The sequence below is a fragment of the Cervus canadensis genome, chromosome 23, assembly GCF_019320065.1.
Source record: "Cervus canadensis isolate Bull #8, Minnesota chromosome 23, ASM1932006v1, whole genome shotgun sequence".
Taxonomy (NCBI): Eukaryota; Metazoa; Chordata; class Mammalia; order Artiodactyla; family Cervidae; genus Cervus; species Cervus canadensis.
This window is the reverse complement of record NC_057408.1, coordinates 48,937,140-48,953,429: the sequence shown is the minus strand read 5'-3', so window position 1 is coordinate 48,953,429 and position 16,290 is coordinate 48,937,140. Positions and strand designations below refer to the sequence as shown.

General features: G+C 52.4%; 2 protein-coding genes and 1 non-coding gene across 11 annotated transcripts in view; 1 reads left to right on the top strand and 2 right to left on the bottom strand.

Moving 5' to 3' along the window:
* Positions 1-153: 153 nt before the first annotated feature.
* Positions 154-9,590, bottom strand: LOC122425668 (translation initiation factor IF-2-like). Of its 7 annotated transcripts, none has more exons than XR_006264951.1 (6): positions 9,367-9,590; positions 8,093-8,120; positions 7,024-7,105; positions 5,413-5,703; positions 4,010-5,285; positions 154-209 (listed from the first exon to the last, which is right to left on the bottom strand). XR_006264951.1 is itself a non-coding variant. In XM_043444230.1 (5 exons), the coding sequence occupies exons 1-4, from the start codon at positions 8,422-8,424 to the stop codon at positions 5,177-5,179; spliced, it is 597 nt and encodes a 198-aa protein (XP_043300165.1). In that variant the 3' UTR covers positions 154-209; positions 4,010-5,176. The 7 variants fall into 7 exon arrangements, 1 of the variants encoding a protein (XP_043300165.1); XR_006264950.1 differs by lacking the exon at positions 9,367-9,590 and adding an exon at positions 8,543-8,980; XR_006264954.1 differs by lacking the exon at positions 8,093-8,120.
* On the bottom strand, positions 1,814-1,961 carry LOC122425922. The gene has a single exon (XR_006265071.1). It is a non-coding gene; the product is annotated as a small nucleolar RNA SNORA12 (small nucleolar RNA).
* The window catches only part of GATA6 (GATA binding protein 6), a 32,849-nt gene continuing 25,109 nt past the window's right edge, over positions 8,551-16,290 (top strand). Inside the window, exons 1-4 of one of the 3 annotated variants that reach the window (XM_043444227.1) lie at positions 8,551-8,691; positions 8,798-8,874; positions 9,532-9,640; positions 11,051-12,222. In XM_043444227.1, the coding sequence (XP_043300162.1) occupies positions 11,094-12,222 (1,129 nt within the window). In that variant the 5' untranslated portion in view covers positions 8,551-8,691; positions 8,798-8,874; positions 9,532-9,640; positions 11,051-11,093. Of the gene's footprint in view, positions 8,692-8,797; positions 8,875-9,531; positions 9,641-10,166; positions 10,325-10,411; positions 10,629-11,050; positions 12,223-16,290 lie in introns of those variants that run through there. The other 2 variants (XM_043444228.1, XM_043444229.1) reach the window with 2 other exon arrangements.

Sequence of the window (16,290 nt, the reverse complement as noted above, 5' to 3'; positions counted from 1 at the left end):
TTTCCAGTGAGTCGGCTCTTCACATCAGGCAGCCAAAGTATTGGAGCTTCAGCTTCAGCTTCAGCTTCACCAGTGAATATTCAGGGTTGATTTCCTTTAGGACTGAGTGATTTGATCTCCTTGCTGTCCAAGGGACTCTCAGGAGTCTTCTCTAGCATCACAATTCGAAAGTATCAGTTCTTTGGTGCTCAGACTTCTTTATGGTCCAACTAGGTCAAGATAAATGAAAACATTAAATTACGTAAAATATTTACTTACGTAGTAAATATGAAGTCCCCATAGAGTCACCATATCGGAAATAAGGACATTCATAGTCAGTGACTGCTTTTTGTCACTGTTTTGTAATTTAGTTGACACGACATATTTATAGGCATAGAATAGATTATTTAGATGACATTTTCCATTGGAAGACCTTTAAGTGGTTTGAAAACTTGAGCCTGATTTAACTGCTCTGTCTTTGAAGATGAATCACTCCTTTCATTTAGCACTTTGGTATAGTATTTAGATTAACTAGTAGGTTTGTATTTAGCCTGGCAGAATTCAAACAGCCAGACCAGATACATGCTAGTGGTCTTCCTGGGGCTCTAACAGAACTAACACAGGGAAGAGGACTCCAGTCACCGATTTGTGATTAACATGTGTAGAAAGTAATATTTCTACTATTTTATGGATGGAGCAACTGAGACACTCCAGTTGCTCCAGTTGAGCAACTCCAGTTGAGGTTAAGTGGCTTGCCCTCGATCATAAGGCTTTTTCATAGATCCAGGAAAACCATGGAGAGACTTCCTTGGTGGTCCAGTGGATAAGACTCCATGCTCCCAATGCAGGGGGCCCAAGTTTGACCCCGGTCTGGGAACTAGATCCAGAGAGCCACAACTAAGACTGGTACAGCAAAAATAAATAAATAAATAATAATAAATATATATCAATGATGTTATTATTTGTTTTCTAAGTCAATAATTATACTCATAATTAATAAATATAATAATAATTTGTTAATATTTAATAATTAAGTGATTTTTAAGAAAAGAAAGAAAATTATGTAAGCTGACCAGGATTTTACATCTAATTCTTACCAACTGTCAAATTTGCAAGTTACCACTTCTGTTCCTACCCACAGGCAGGTTACAAACTAGAAGTTAGAAATAGAATGAGAGAAGGTTGCCATCACTTTCCAGGGGAAGGAAGCTACCAAGGTTCGCCTTGACTGACAGAGCTGACATGGGTGCTGTTGTTCCCCTGTTGATCCTGCATGGCTTCCGTCCATGAGGATTCAATCAGCCAGGGGACCACTGGCCCGGGTGGGGGGCAGAGGACTGTAAATCTGGGAAGGCTGCAACTCTTCAGGGTCTTGAACTTTATCAGGTTTGAATGTGTGATTGTGAAAGTAAAGAGCAGAGAAATGACAGCACTTAGTAAATCAAAAGGAGAGAAGATCAAGACTGTCAGAGACAAGAGAAAAACAGACTCTGGGCAAAAACCTGGCTGAAAACCTGCACAGAGGGAAGACTTCTATGTTCCCTCCAGACTTTGCCTCCTGAAAAACAAACCCCTTTCCCTGCCATTTTATCTAGGAAACAGTATTCTTTGTTATGTCCCATGGATTATTTTTTTTTAAGTTTTCATTATTGAGGTTTAGGTCTTGTTTTAGAAGATGGGATGCTATAAGAAAAAGAAAAACAAAAAGAAAGGAAATCAGTTGGAAAAAAGTCTGGAATGATCTGGATTTTCCTCTACCAATATTGAGGCCCCTAGCTTCTCTCTCATAGATCTTTATTTATTTATTTATTTATTTATTTTTTCTCTTCTCTTCACATGTGGGAGGCCATCTCTGATGCAGAAAAGGCTAGAAAGAGATCTCTTTGTCATCAAGCCTTTGCCAGCTCCTATATAATATATGTGGCAGAGTCAGGCCCATTTGAAAACTTAACAAATGTGCCAGAAAGAAAACCACCACAATTTTATTTATTTTTTTTATTCCTTAACACAATGTGATTAGTGTGGAGTAAGTCTGCATAAACAGCAATACAAAATTGAAAGGTAAAAAGCATGAGAGTAGTGAATAACCAGGTCAATTTAATTAGTTCTCCCCCCACCCCTTATGTCTAATGCCCATCCTCAAGTCTGCCCTCCTTCACGGCCCCAGCTGTTAATTTGCTCCTATCTCCTGCCAGAAAGAAGCTTCTAGGGAGGTAATGTTGCTGAGGATTGAAGTTCTTGGAGCAGAGACAAGGCTCAAGATTACTATCTTTGTCCAGTAGTAGTCTGCTGATGGCATTTGCAAGGGAAACAAGGAATTGTTCCTCTTCAAAGAAAACAAAAACAAGTAGATCTATGCTTGTATCACCCACCCTTCCTTTCCTATCATAATGCGATGAAGAAGTCCCCACTGCTGTACATAGAAAAAGCCTAAGAACCCTTGTGAATGGTGGGTCTCAAAGTTGAATGAGTGCTCGAAGTTCTTTTCTGGGAACTAATTTAGCTCCAGGGGGATAGGTGGGTCACCCCCCAAATTGAAATCTGATGTAGTAGGTGTGAGTTCGTTACAATACAGATGTTGGTAATAGTTCATGATTACACAGTGCTTCCGATGTGCTGGGTCCCCTCAGCCCCTCACACACAAGACCATTTTTAACCCTCTCAACCATCCTGTAAGGGAAGTGCTTTTCTCAATCCCATTTTAAAGATGAGGAAACTGAGGCAGAGAGGTCAGGCAAATTGTCTTGGTCACTCAGCTAGGAAGGGGTGAGGTCACGACTCAAACAGGAAGGCTGGCCCAGAGTCTGAGCTCCCTGGGCTCACACAGGACTCCCTCAGTGTGTGAGCTAGAGCAAATACCACCCTCCCTCCTTTTCATATGTTCATCATGAAGACTAGAGGAAAATCTGAGCATGGGTGCTTTTCTAGAGAAAGAAAAAAGGGCTCAGACATCTTCCTCTATCTTGAAAGCTGTCTGTGGTACTTTGCCTAACCGGCTCTGCACAAGTGCCAACCTTCTAGACTGTAAACACTTCAGAACCAGTAGGTGCCTCTCCGAGTTCTTCTTTGTGCAGTGCACACTCAGTCCTGTTGGGCAAGGGCAGGAAACTGGAGGACTGCATATGGGCAGACAGCCTTTTGGTCCTAATTCTCTGCATATTTGCAACATAGCTGGAGAGGTCATATTTCTGGGTAGCAAATGTAGTACTTAAAAAAAAATTTTCTTGGGCACTTTCCCCCCCCCTTTGATTGAATCATGGAGGAGCATAAGTTACTTAGCAAATTTCCAAATGTCTATCATCGCCTTTTTCTGCTTCTCCAATGCCCCCTGCCCCACCAGAAAACCAGTCACAAAGGTCTCTAGGCTGAGACAGCCCTGGGTCAGTGGCACGGGATGCTGACTCTAGAAAGGGCATCACTAAACACCCAGTGATACCTGCAAAGCCCAGAGAAAGCCTGGGTTTCACCTGTCTAGTGGGATGGAAATTTCTGCATCTTTCTCATCTTCTTGAGACATAAATGGTCCCTTTCTGTCTGATGGTCTGATTTTTCCCACCTTTGGAGGCTGGGTGAGGGTTCAGGATTAGATGAGGGGAATGATCCTCACCTCAGAATTAAATGAGGTGGAGTTCACCTTATTTCGGTGAAGAGATGAGAAAAAAGAGGCATCTTTAATTCCTTGAGCCTAGCATGAGATGACAAAAAGAAGCTGAAGATGTTCAATGGCCTTTTGAAATTGAGTCTTGTCTCTAACGCTGCCAGAGAAGAAAAGACTGAAAAGGCAGAAAATGTGGGAAGAGGCCCCATAGCAGGGAAGCCAAGAGGGTTCTCAGCTTCTACCCCCAGTTTCTTGCCTTGCCATATTTCAAAGTGGAGCATGGGTGTTCAGTGGCTCAGTCAGGTCTGACTCTTGCCAACCGATGGACTGTAGTCCACCAGGCTCCTCTCTCCACAGGATTTCCCAGGAAAGAATACTGGAGTGGATTGCCATTTTATCCTCCAGGGAATCTCCCTCACCCAGGGATAGAACCTTCTGTATTGGCAGACAGGTTCTTTACAGCTGAGCCAGCAGGGAAGCCCATTTCAAAGAGGTTAGAAAAGGCTTATGTGGACCTGGAGTACGAGGAGTCTTTATTCACTTAGGGGATGAAGCAGCGACTCAGTGCAAGGAAACTGAAAACACAGCATCTGACTCCGCACAGCCCAGTTTTCAGCCCTTGATCAGGAAATTGGATATTCTTTGCTTCATCTTTGGTGAAGGGGAAGGCATCACTCAGGGGCGGGCCTCAGCATGGCTGGCAGTCCAAGGCTTTAAGCAGTGATTACAGCAGTAATTTAATAATAATAATAATAATAATAATAATAATATATCCCACACTTCATAACCCAACTCAACTTGGGGATGCCTGAATATTTGGACTGCTGCCTCCCAGGTGCACACTGTCGTTCTGCCGTCCACACCCTCCCCATTAGCCTCCGTGTGATCCAGATGCCGGGTCCCTTCCACCCACTACATTCTGACTGGGGTTCAACAGGTCTGCCTCGGAGGACCAGTGATGCGGAGTAACACTGCCCCCCAGCAAAACCGCAGAAGTGGGCGAGAGGTTAGGTGTGGTTTGGCTTTGTAGTATAAACTCAGCATCAGCAAATAATTCAAATGGGAGCTAATTTGGGGCTTCATTGGGGGCACAGACAGTAAAGAATCTGCCTGCAATGCGGGAGCTCCGTGTTCGATCTCTGGGTCCGGAAGATCCCCTGAAGGAGGAATTGACAACCCACTCCAGTATTCTTGCCTGGAGAATCCCGTGGACAGAGAAGTCTGGCGGGCCACAGTCCAAAGGGTCACAAAAGAGTCGGACATAATTGAAGCGACGTAGCGTGCATGAGCGCGCTTTAGGTCTTCAGTCTAGTGCGGGCGGCGGGGGAGGGCACGTTTGGGGAGTCCAGCTCAGGCCTGGAGTCCCCGGCTCTCCCGGGTCCCTAGGGCCCGGCTCTCTTTGACCGGGCAGCGGCCGCAGGTCCCGCCCGGCCCATCCGAGGTCTGGGCCGCCAAGTGGGGACTGTCAGGGTGTCGGGACGCAAGCAGGCCGCGGGGAGGGAGGCCGGCGCCGGTGTGGAATGTCTTTATCGAGATGGAGCCGCAAGCTTCTCCTTCGCTTCTTTAAGCGATCACGGAGAGACACCTTTCGATCTTTTGTCAGACATCTTGGCCCTTAATAGCTAAATTTATTTGGTTTAAAGCGGCCTGGGGAGAAGCAGCGAGGGAGAAAATCTTTCGTCGGTCATTGGGTGGCCTAGATAACAAGCTTTAAAAGAGAGAGGGAAGAAGAAAGTAAAAAGGTTAATGGATGAGGGGAGGGCTGGAAGGCGCCCAGCGTGGGGCTTTTACAACGACCCTCCCCCGGCCGCCCCCTTATCGCGGCCCTAACTTACCCGCGGCGGACGAAGTACATTAAGTCACGTAAACAGCGCGCGGAGAGGAATGCCACCGCGGTGACCTTTCGCGCGCCCACCTCCGCGCCGCGCTGGCGGCCGCCGGCGGCGCGCGGGGTCGGCGCGGGGCTGCGGGGCCGCGATCGCCAGCGCCTGACGCCCGGAGCCCGGGACCCGGCGGCGGGCAGGGGGCTGGGGGGCCCAGGGCACACGGTGGGGCCACCTCCAGGCTGCGCGCGGCCCACGCTTCCGCAGCCGCCGCCACCTGACGTTTCCAAGCAGTATTTCGGGCTTTTCGAGAATTAAAACAAAACAACAACAAACCCCATCACCATCACTGTCAGCACTCTCTGGGCGATGACCTGCGTCGGAGTGACGGCGGTGGAGTCGAGTCGGGGGGCGCGCCATCCCACCCGGGCGAGTGGGCCCGGGCCCTGGCGGGGGTGGAGGGGGGCGCCGAGGTGACCCCGTGTCCTTCGCACAGAGCGTCCCCGGGGAGGGAAGAAATATGGTACAAGCGAGAAGGTCCCGTAAATCTGGTTTGAAAAATAAAAACCAAAACCAAAAAAAGAAAAAGAAAAAGAAGAGAAAAAACCTCTCAAATTAAAACCATGCTGTTAAGTCAGAAATTGCATGTATTCGTTTTCTTCCTGAAACGTCGCTGGAGCACCCGAGATCGGTGAAATGACAGAGGATGCGCTGCCGTTTGCGGGGGTGATCGCGCGTCCTCTCCGGGTCTCGCTACTCCTCCGGAAGCGGCGCACGACGGCCCCCCAGCCCCCGTCACCCTTCCCCGTTTGGCCGCCAGGCCCCCGGCCCCCGCCCGATTGGCGACTGGGTTCGTCTGGATTCGAGTGTCGAAGAACGGTGTGGCGCGCGCGGCCCAAATAAATCAGCCCTGGGGACAGGCCGCGCCCGGGAGCCAGCCCCCCTCCAGGGATGAGGAGGGCCGCTCGGGGAGGCAGGCTCTCTCTGGAGGGGCCACTCCCCGGGTCTAAATGGTCCCGAGAGGAACGATTTCGTTCCAGATTAGCCAATCCCCAAGGAAGAGAGAGGCGTTAGGAAAAGGAAAGGAAAAAAAAAAAAAGAAAGGAAACAACTTTTAAGGACAGGACCGTCTACCTGGAGCATTGTGGAGGCCTTCGCAAGCTGTTGCGGTGCCCTTCTTCCTCTGCGCCCCCTAATATCCCCCACCTTCCCGGACCAGCTGGGGCTCTCAGAAGAAGCTCAGAGCGCCGGGCCTGGGGCCCCTGGGAGGGTGGCTTTGAAAATGTGCTGTTCCCCAGGGGTGTTGTCCCCAGGGCCAAAGTCGACGCGTTGGGAAAACTGCAAACTGAAAGGGTCAGGCAATCTGGCTTTCTGTCTGAATCAATTCCATGGGTCAAACAGTTTTATTTCTTAGTTAATTGGCAAGAAAAACAAAACTAGTCTTTAAAAAAAAAATTTGTGACCTTGCAAGAGAGCAAACAATTATCTCCCTGCCCCCACCTTTGTTCTGAGCAATACTCAAATGCAATCGGAGTTCTGGGGGTGGGGGTGGTAAAATGTCAGGTCCTTTCTCGAGCCTTAGAAATGGCATATAGTGAAATTGGTGTGCGTCCCGCCTCTCACCTCTGTCCCGGCCGTGCGGGGGCCAGGGCACCCTCTCCCGGCTGCTGCGGAGTGGCCGGAAAAGCAGGTCTCTGGGGATCATCTGTTGTCCAAAGAAATTTACAAGGTTACCCCCGTAATTGCAAATATAAAGAAATACACACAGCAGGAATCAGTTTCTTGCGTGGGGGGTGGGGGAGGGGGCTCGGTCTCTTTGGGGTTCAAACTTGGAGGCCATTCACAGCCTGTATTCCCAACTTAACCAAAGGATTTATTTGTTAACTTGGTTTCATTAGAAATCACTTCACTTGAGTATGTATTTAAAAAAAAAAAAAAACTTTGCTTTTGAGAACAGACCTCAGAAACATTTAAGAACCCTTGGACTCAGAGAAAATCAAATGCCCACAACCGTTCTGTAACGGCTTACAGATGAGCTTTTGCAAAACAGTCTGCGTAAAAATTAGGTCGGAACTCAGGTTAAAAAAAGAAAAGAAAAAAGAAAGACATTGGAAGCCCTGGTCGGAGCTAAGTGGACGGTGGACGCCGGGTTATCTGTTCGGGTAGATGCATTCGATCGAACCCAGGTTAAAATTTAAAGCCCCTGGATCCTGCTTCAGTCGCTAGTCTCCTTTCCAGAGTTTTCTGTCTTCAGCCTTTCGGAATTGCGGCCGCGCTGAAACTGGGAGCCGCCGCAGTGATCCGGGGAGGCAAAGAGGAATGTAATAAAAGTGACTAAATTGGATGAGAACGGTTTATGGACCTTCTCGGTAGCAATTTGAAATTCAGAAGTGTTTAGCAGCAATTTACAATGAAGAATGGGGGGAAAAAAAAAGAATCGCCGACTTTCTCCATTCGGTTCCCTCCTCCCTCGGGCTGCCAGGCTCTGTCCCCTTGTCCCCTAGGACCCACAGGTTCACAGTTACATCCAGAGGAAACATATATTTAGCCAGGAGGTCTCATGATCTCTAGAAACCCTATTTTACTAAGCCTCTACATAACTTGGTTCCACTCTGCTAAGGCGCCTCTCCCTTCCCCAGCTGGAAACACACACATATACACAAACACACACACACACTTCAGGGAGACTGACCTTTAGAAAATCATTTACTTCGATTTATCTGAAAAAAAAAAAGTGTAAAAATCCATTCCCACAAAACAACTCCTCTTGCCCTAGTTAAAACTCTCTCTCTCTCCCCTTCTCTCTCTCTCTCTCTCGACAGCCTCCCGAGGTCACATCTGTTGGGAAAAATCCTTTTTGCGAGTGAAAGGGAGCGAGACATACATCACGGCTCCTGCCGAGGACGAACCTGCGGCCCCGCGACGCCCTGCTGACAGATCGGCGCTGATAACCCCGCGACGTTCATTTCCAGCCCCTCTGCCGGCCAAGGACCGTATCAGTTTGTACACAGTTGTGATAACCATTTGGAGGGAGCGAAGAAGGGGTGTGTATGTGAAGGCGGGGGCGTGGGGAAGAGGTATTTCTCGCTGGGACCGGGGAAGGTGACCCCTTCCTCTTGCCAACGACTTATCTGAGACTTACCTGAAGTTCTCCAGGGAAAGTTCAGAGCAAACGGGACACCCAAACTCGGAGAGCACCTCCGGGCGCGACTGGCGTGGAAACCCCTTTCCACTCTGCGCGCTTCATGGACTAACCTTTCGTGCACCGTGACCCCGAATTGAAAGTTTCAGGTTAGCTGGGGAGTGCAGACGGGAACCTCCCGAAACTTCCCAGGAATTTATCACATTTAGTAGGACAGAGATAGGGAGCTGGACACTCGAGTTCTTTCTTTCCTAGATCCCAGGAGACGAGACCCCCGACGGCCACCACGACCTGAGCCCCAGAGTCTCGAGAAGAGATCGGGAGAGTTTAAGGTCGGTCACACACAACTGTGGAGCAAAAAAGCCCATTTACTGGGTCGAGAGGAGAGGGGAAGGCCGGCGTAGGAAGGCATGGTCCCCCTCTTATTCGGGGGGAGCGCTGACCCGGGAGCTGGCGCGTCGCTCCGGCGGCGGTGGCTGCGTGGGGCTGTGCATGGTCAACTCCTCCCGCGCCATCGCCCTCCCCTCCCCTCCAGCCCGCCCCCTTGAGCGCGCGTGTAACGGAGGGCGGAGGAATGGGTGTGGGTCGCCCGCCAGATCAGGCGTTCTGCCACCTCCGCCCCTCCCCCGGCGTCCCCGGGATCGGCGCCCCCTGTATGGACTGGCCTCCTGCTCCCAGGACGGCGCTCGCGGCTCAGCCCACACCCGCAGGCTGCGCGGGGCTCATTGTCTGCCGGGGCGGCGCGCTCCCCTCCCCCCGCCGCTCGGCGTCCCCTCCCCACCCTCTTTTCTCTCCTCCCCTCGCTCCCTCCTCCTCCTCTTCACCTCCAGCGCCCAGCTGCTCGCAGAGCGCAGTTCCGACCCACAGCCTGGCACCCTTCGGCGAGCGCTGTTTGTTTAGGGCTCGGTGAGTCCAATCAGGAGCGCAGGCTGCAGTTTTCCGGCAGAGCAGTAAGAGGCGCCTCCTCTCTCCTTTTTATTCACCAGCAGCACCGCGCAGACCCCGGACTCGCGCTCGCCTGCCGGCGCCCTCGGCCTCTCTCCGCGCTCGGGAGCACCCTCCGCCACGGCTGTTCTCCATGCGCAGCGCCCATCCGAGGTTCGGCTGCTTCCTCTCCTGCCCCAACTCCCCTCTTTCCTCCTCTGCACCTCCCCTCCCTAGTCGCAGGCCCCTCGGCCTCGGCTCTCCGGCCCTATGCGGGCCGCGATTGGCTCCGGGGGTGTCTACCTTCTCCATTCCCGGCAGGCTCCCAGGTTCCCGGGACACCGCGGACCAACTTCTGGTGTCTTTTCCTCTCCCCGAAGCGCTTATCTGCGCTCAGCCTTATCTCAGAGTTATCTTGGCGCAAAGGGGCGGGAGCCGGCAGTCAGGCAGGCAGAGAATTCTTTCTTGCTATCTAGCCCGGGTCTGTGTGTGTGGGTATTAATTTTAGTATGGTTATCTCCGATGAGCCGAAGCGATTTGAGGAAGCGGCCCCGAGAAGGCCAGTCCGGCTGCGTTCAACTCCCTCCTCTACCCCCTCCCAGTCTCCCTGTCATTCTTCCTGCTCTCCCCTTTGGGGTGGCCTCGGCTCCGGGGCGGTCTCACGTCCCCCCCACCCCCCCTTGCATTTCCCCCTCCTTTTCTCTGCACTCCGCTCCACCCCGCGACGTCCGATTCCAGAACGGTTTGGCCTTTCCGTGGCTGGGGATGACCGCGGGGTGGGTCGGGGTGGCCTGGCCGGCGTGGCCCAGCCGGCGTGAGCGCACGCGCTGGCGGCTGCATAAGCAAGCGGTACCTAAGGTGCGTGGCGCCGGGGACGTGGGGGTGGGCAGGAGATTCCGGCCCAGCGGACATCCCGCACAGCCTGTGTGTCCCTAAGGTCTGAGACTCCGGTCTCCGCCCTGGCGCCCCACCTTCCCAAGGCTGGGTTGTATTTCACTCCGGGGCTCGCGTTCTGTCTCGTCAGCGCAGTCCAGGAAGCTCTGGGAAAGCCCGAGTAGGAGAACGCGGCGGTTTCGTTTTCGGGGGACAGGTTGCCTTCCCTACGCTAATGATTTTCACGCGGGCAGCCCTCACCCCGAGGCATTTCGGGCGAGCGACCGCGGTACGGAGGCAGGATAAGGCGGCGCAGACACGCATGGCTCCTTAAAAAGTTCCTTTGTGTGTGCCATTGGCCCGGAGGGAGCCACTTTGGGGCGGAAGGAAAAGCTCGGCCAGTCTCCCAGGCACCCCTGGGATCTGGCGCTCGCGGATGAAGGATGCTGCGTCGGGGGTGGGAGGGGAGCTAGAGGGGATACAAGCCTTGCGGGTGAGGAGGAGCCGGTATCCTGGCCCTGGGAGGACCCTGCGGCGGTTGCGCAGGCTCCATGCTCCTTCCTCACCCCTGGAACCCGGGGCAGAAAATGGGAGTTTTGAGGAATCTCATTAGCTGGAGAGAACAGTGGAGGTGAGATGCGGTGCAGCCCGCGCCTTTGATAAGTCCTTCCTAAAATTTCCTTTCTCGACCCTGTCTCCCTCCCCACCTAGTCTCAGGAGCTAAAAGTCAGTTTGCAGCGGCGCAGGACCGTGGATGGCCTTGACTGACGGCGGCTGGTGCCTGCCGAAGCGCCTTGGGGCCGCGCCTCCTGCGGACGCCAGCGACTCCGGAGCCTTTCCAGCGCGGGAGCCCTCCACGCCGCCTTCCCCCATCTCCTCCTCTTCTTCCTCCTGCTGCTCTCGGGGTGGGGAGCGCGGCCCGGGCGGCGCCAGCAACTGCAGGACGCCGCAGCTCGACACGGAGGCGGCGGCGGGACCCACGGCCCGCTCGCTGCTGCTCAGTCCCTACGCCTCGCATCCCTTCGGGGCTCCCCACGGACCTTCGGCGCCGGGGATCTCGGGCCCCGCGGGCGCCCTGTCGAGCTGGGAGGACCTACTGCTCTTCGCTGACCTCGACCAAGCCGCGACCGCCAGCAAGTTGCTGTGGTCCAGCCGCGGCGCCAAGCTGAGCCCTTTCGCGCCCGAGCAGCCGGAGGAGATGTACCAGACCCTCGCCGCCCTCTCCAGCCAGGGGCCTGCAGCTTACGACGGCTCGCCCGGTGGCTTCGTGCACTCGGCGGCCGCCGCCGCTGCAGCCGCGGCCGCCGCTAGCTCCCCGGTCTACGTCCCCACCACGCGCGTGAGCTCCATGCTGCCCGGCCTGCCGTACCTACAAGGGGCGGGCGGCGGGCCCGCCAATCATGCGGGGGGCGCGGGCGCTCACCCCGGCTGGCCCCAGGCCTCGGCCGACAGCCCCCCGTACGGCAGCGGAGGCGGCGCGGCAGCCGGCGGGGCGGCGGGGCCCGGCAGCGCCGGCTCGGCCGCGGCTCACGTCTCGGCGCGCTTCCCCTACTCGCCCAGCCCGCCCATGGCCAACGGCGCGGCCCGGGACCCCGGGGGCTACGCGGCAGCCGGCGGTGGGGCCGCGGGCGGCGTGAGCGGGGGCGGCGGCGGCCTAGCGGCCATGAGCGGCCGCGAGCACCAGTATGGCTCGCTGTCGGCCGCGCGGCCGCTGAACGGGACGTACCACCACCATCACCACCACCACCCGAGCGCCTACTCGCCCTACGTGGGGGCCCCGCTGACGCCCGCCTGGCCCGCCGGACCCTTCGAGACCCCGGTGTTGCACAGCCTGCAGAGCCGCGCCGGAGCCCCGCTCCAGGTGCCGCGCGGCCCCGGCACAGGTAAGGGGCAGGGTCGCGCCGCGGCGTGCGGATTGGAGGGCGCGAGGCGGGTGTGGAGCAGCTTTCTGACCTGGACCCTGTTTCCGGGGCTTTCCTGGTGTGGGTGCCCGGAGTCCGGCCGCGTTGCGATGGTGCTTCTGTTTTGCACGAGAGAGACTAGATGCGCCGGTACGCCTCAGGCCAGGGACTGCAGTGGGCCGTTGGAAACAGTGAGCCCAGGAGGGACTCGACAGGGCCTGAGCCTGGTCGCAGACCCCAGTTTCCCGGGTTTCCACCCGGGACTCCCATTTGGGAGGGTGACTTTAGGTGAGTGCTGAGCGTGGCAGTCACCCTCTCAGATAGAGTCGTACCCAATTCACCTCTCCAAAGGTCGGGAGTTGAGTGTGTTTTTCTCAAGGACAGTGTTTTTATTAAAAAAGCTCCACGGTGGAAAAAAGGACCTAGTTGGCATCTCCCTGCCACTCTGGGAGGGGAGGCAGAGAGGTCAGCCTCGTGACTGTCCCGAGGGAAAGCTGGTGGAAGGGCCCTTTCGCTTGGCATCGACAGGCAGGGTGTCTGCGGCTGCTGCTCCCGTCTGCGCCCCACCCCCAGGCTGGGCCCAGGGGTACGCCGGCACCCACACCTATTCCTCCGCCAGAGTGCACGCCAATAATTTTTCAGTTTCCAATCCCACTCATGCTTTCCATTCCACTGTCTGGGGGCAGTTTGGAGTGAGCTGGGAAAAGTTGTCAAAATTCCTGCAAATGCGCGGTCTTGAAGAGCGTTTGTCCTGCTCAAGCAGGAGGGTGTGAACTGTTGTCTGGCCCGACAGAGGCATTTTGGCTTCTTTCCTCAGCAGCAGGGTTCTGGATCCTTCTTCGTGCATTCAGGGGTCTGTCTTTGTATTTCACGCGTTTGATGTAACTTGACAGTTTCCTAAGACAAAAAAAAAAAAAAAAAAAGTTTTTTGGCCCATTGCTTCTTTAAGGGGTGTTGTGGGTGTCAGAAGGTGGCAAAGGCAAGGAGGCCTTTCAGCCTAAGTTATCCCACCTGGGACTCGCACTCCCCAGGGCTGGGGTCCTCCATTTAGGACTTTTGGGGGTCCTAATTAGTGAGGGTCAAGTGAGGCACAGCCAGCCTTGTGCTCAGGGACAGTCTGGGAATACCAGTGGCCTCTGACTCGAACCTCCGTCTCTCAGTAACTTTGGGTGGAAAATCTTTACAGCCTGTGGGTCTGTGTGTAGAGTAGCGGCGGGGAGGGGCCCCGTTGAGGTTTGGAGACTGGAGAGGACAGAGCCAGGTCACCCTTGCTGCTGCATGGGGACCCATGTCTGGCTCCTGGGAGCAGAGAGACTGGGAGACAGGATCTTCAAAGGATGGGGAGGAGGTGGTGGTTGGGGTGTGAGGTGCTTGTCAAGTCAGGAATCCAGCAGGGAATCTGAAAGGTGGTGTGAATTGGCTTGGGGGCAGTTCTGCCGGCCTGGCGGACACACCTTAGCCTGACCTCCATTTCCCTTTGCCCCGTTTCAGCATTTCACGGGACAGAGGAAGAGCAGCAGTCCAAAAGGCGTTCTGCCTTGGGATGTTTAAACTGATTGGTTCTGTGAAGAAAACCCTCTTAGAGGGGTTGGGTGCAGTTACAGACAAGTTATAAGTTATTTCATGTGAAACGTAGTCTATCCTTTCACTATTTTTTTCACTTTCTGGGTAGGACGCTGCAAAGTTACAAAAGTCTTGTATAGATTCAGAATTTTTTTTTTTTTTTTTAAAGGAGAGGAGTTTGGGAACATCAAACTTAAAAAGTCTTTTAAGAAGGCAGGAAGCTGCTGAGAATAAGCCAATCTGGGAGCTGGGGAAACGAATGACCCTAATTTTGCTTGTCCCCACAGATATTCCCCTGCTAGAGAGACCTTGACCCCCAGCCCCTCTCCTCCCAGGTTCCTGATTCTCTGCTTCTCCAATCTGATTTAAAAAAAAAAAAAAATGGAGGCACTCTTTTAACTGATTTGAGTGAATGGCTGGGCTCAGTGCGAAGGCAGGGGTGTGGTTGAGTGCTCTGGAAACCTGGTGTATTCACCTCTCCCTGGTGCTGGTGGGTGCGTGATGGGGAGGCTGGGGGTGAGCTCTGTCCCCAGAGGCCAGTGCGCTTCCAAGCTCCTGCTGAATTGGGTTCCATTCTCAGTCTGGGGATGACTTCACCCTTCTCCCCAGAGTCTGTCACTGCCCGGGGCACCCAAAGCAGACAAGTTAGGATGAATAGGGGGCCTATTGGGGGCCTGTTGGTGAGAGAGCTTCCAGCACAGTTAGATTTTGTGCTTTATAAAAAGTCTCATTTTGCTTATTTCGGTTGTAAAATCGAAGCTACTGAAAGAGGAGCAGGAAAAGTATGGAGGGAATGGGAACTGTAGATTTTACTTAACTAAAAATAGGCAAACTTCCTAAATTTTATTTATCCAAGCAGGGCTTTACATTTTGTCTCTGGGTTTTCAGCTGACCAAAGAGATTTACCTGGGGTGCTCACAGTCTTCTATTGGGAGTTTCTTTATTGTTCCCAGCCTGCGAGAAGGAGGCCAGGCATGGGGCTGGGTTCTCCAGGGAATGCCCCACTTCTCCATGGAGAGGGGCTCTGATAGGTAACATTTTAAAGTCAACAACAAAGACAAATACCTTGTTTAACTTCAGTGTCCTTGAAGTCCTGAGCATTTTACTGATTACCGTAGTCAATAGTGGCTTTTAGGGCGGAGAAGAATAAATCTTTGTGATGTGTTCTAAGTTGCAGTATCCCCATGACAACTTTGAACTGGGGTTATGGGGGGTGCTAGTTTCTTTTAAATTTATTTCTCGAGGAGGAAGGAAACTTGTTTTGCAGGGAAAATAATATTAATTGAATTAAAGATTTTTGTGCATCCAAATCAGACTGAAATATATTTACAAAAGCTGATGATAGACACAAGCTATAAACCAACCACTGATGAATAGAAAAAGAATAGAAAGGTTTGCTAACACAGTCTTCAAATAAACTCTAAAGTGTAATGTTTATTTACTTTAAAATTTGATTCAAAATGCCCTTTGAAGAAAGCTAAATTGTAACATTTAAATTTTGTGTAATATAATAACTCTAAACAGTTATTTTAAAGGAAATATTTTTAAAAGTATTTTAAAAGTACTTGATAAGTACCCATCTCACTTTAGTTAATTGTTCATATTTAGCTGATTTAAGGGGAAGTAATAAATGTTAAACTCATTTACTCTAAAGGCTTTTTTTTTTTTTTTTAAGTTAGCAGGTTTAGGTTAATTATGAACTTTGGAAAACTAACCAAACAGTAAAATGACAAATATTAATTTAAATAGATGACATAAGTTGGAAATTTTAGTGTAGGAAAGTAGGAAAAACTTTGATTTAGCACTGTAACAGTGCTGGTAATTTTCTCAATCCATTCAGTATCCACCGTTTGTAGAAATTTTGTAGACTGTAGCAATTAGACCCATTTTAAAATGATATTTTAGTGTTTGGTTTTTGTGACATGAAAATCAAACCAACATTTATCTCTGTTCTTACAAATTTCCTACTGCATTTCCCCCCAGGAGTCATTATTAATTAATTGGCAAAAGCGCTCAAGAACAGTATTTCTAATTTCAGTTGTCTGTTCTTTATGGAGGAAAAGGAAGAGTGGTAGTTATAGAAAATACTTTCAAAAAATTACTTGAGATAAAAGAAGACAGCTTGGTTATGTCCCGGGGTATTTGTGGGGATATTTGCGGGTGGGGGCTGGGGTGAGCGATCACTGTTAATATTGCAAAGCTTGCTCGGGTTTTGGCAAGTGGTATATTGTAATTATGATGGATTTCAGTTTTGAAAAGCTTGGGAACAGCGGGAAAGGAGAGGTCAGGGGGCCCACACCGACTTCCCCACGGCTCATCTCAACTCCGAAGTCCTTGGGGAGACGGAAGGCGGATGATACGGGTCGGGCTTCCAGCTCTGTCACCAGACTTTGTAGGGCTTTGCACGGGGCGCGCCCAGGGGTGCAGAAGTATTGGACAAATAATTGGTCAACAGATCGGGCGCGGTGACATCAACAGCCGGCTCCC

Excerpts from the sequence above, each read along its gene's own strand:
- LOC122425668 (XM_043444230.1), bottom strand. The coding sequence starts at position 8,424 with ATGGTTATCACAACTGTGTACAAACTGATACGGTCCTTGGCCGGCAGA. Across the intron at positions 7,106-8,309 it reads AGGGCGTCGCGGGGCCGCAG|ATGATCCCCAGAGACCTGCT; the intron begins GTTCGTCCTCGG and ends TTTGGACAACAG. Across the intron at positions 5,704-7,023 it reads CCCGCACGGCCGGGACAGAG|CCCGAAATACTGCTTGGAAA; the intron begins GTGAGAGGCGGG and ends ATTCTCGAAAAG.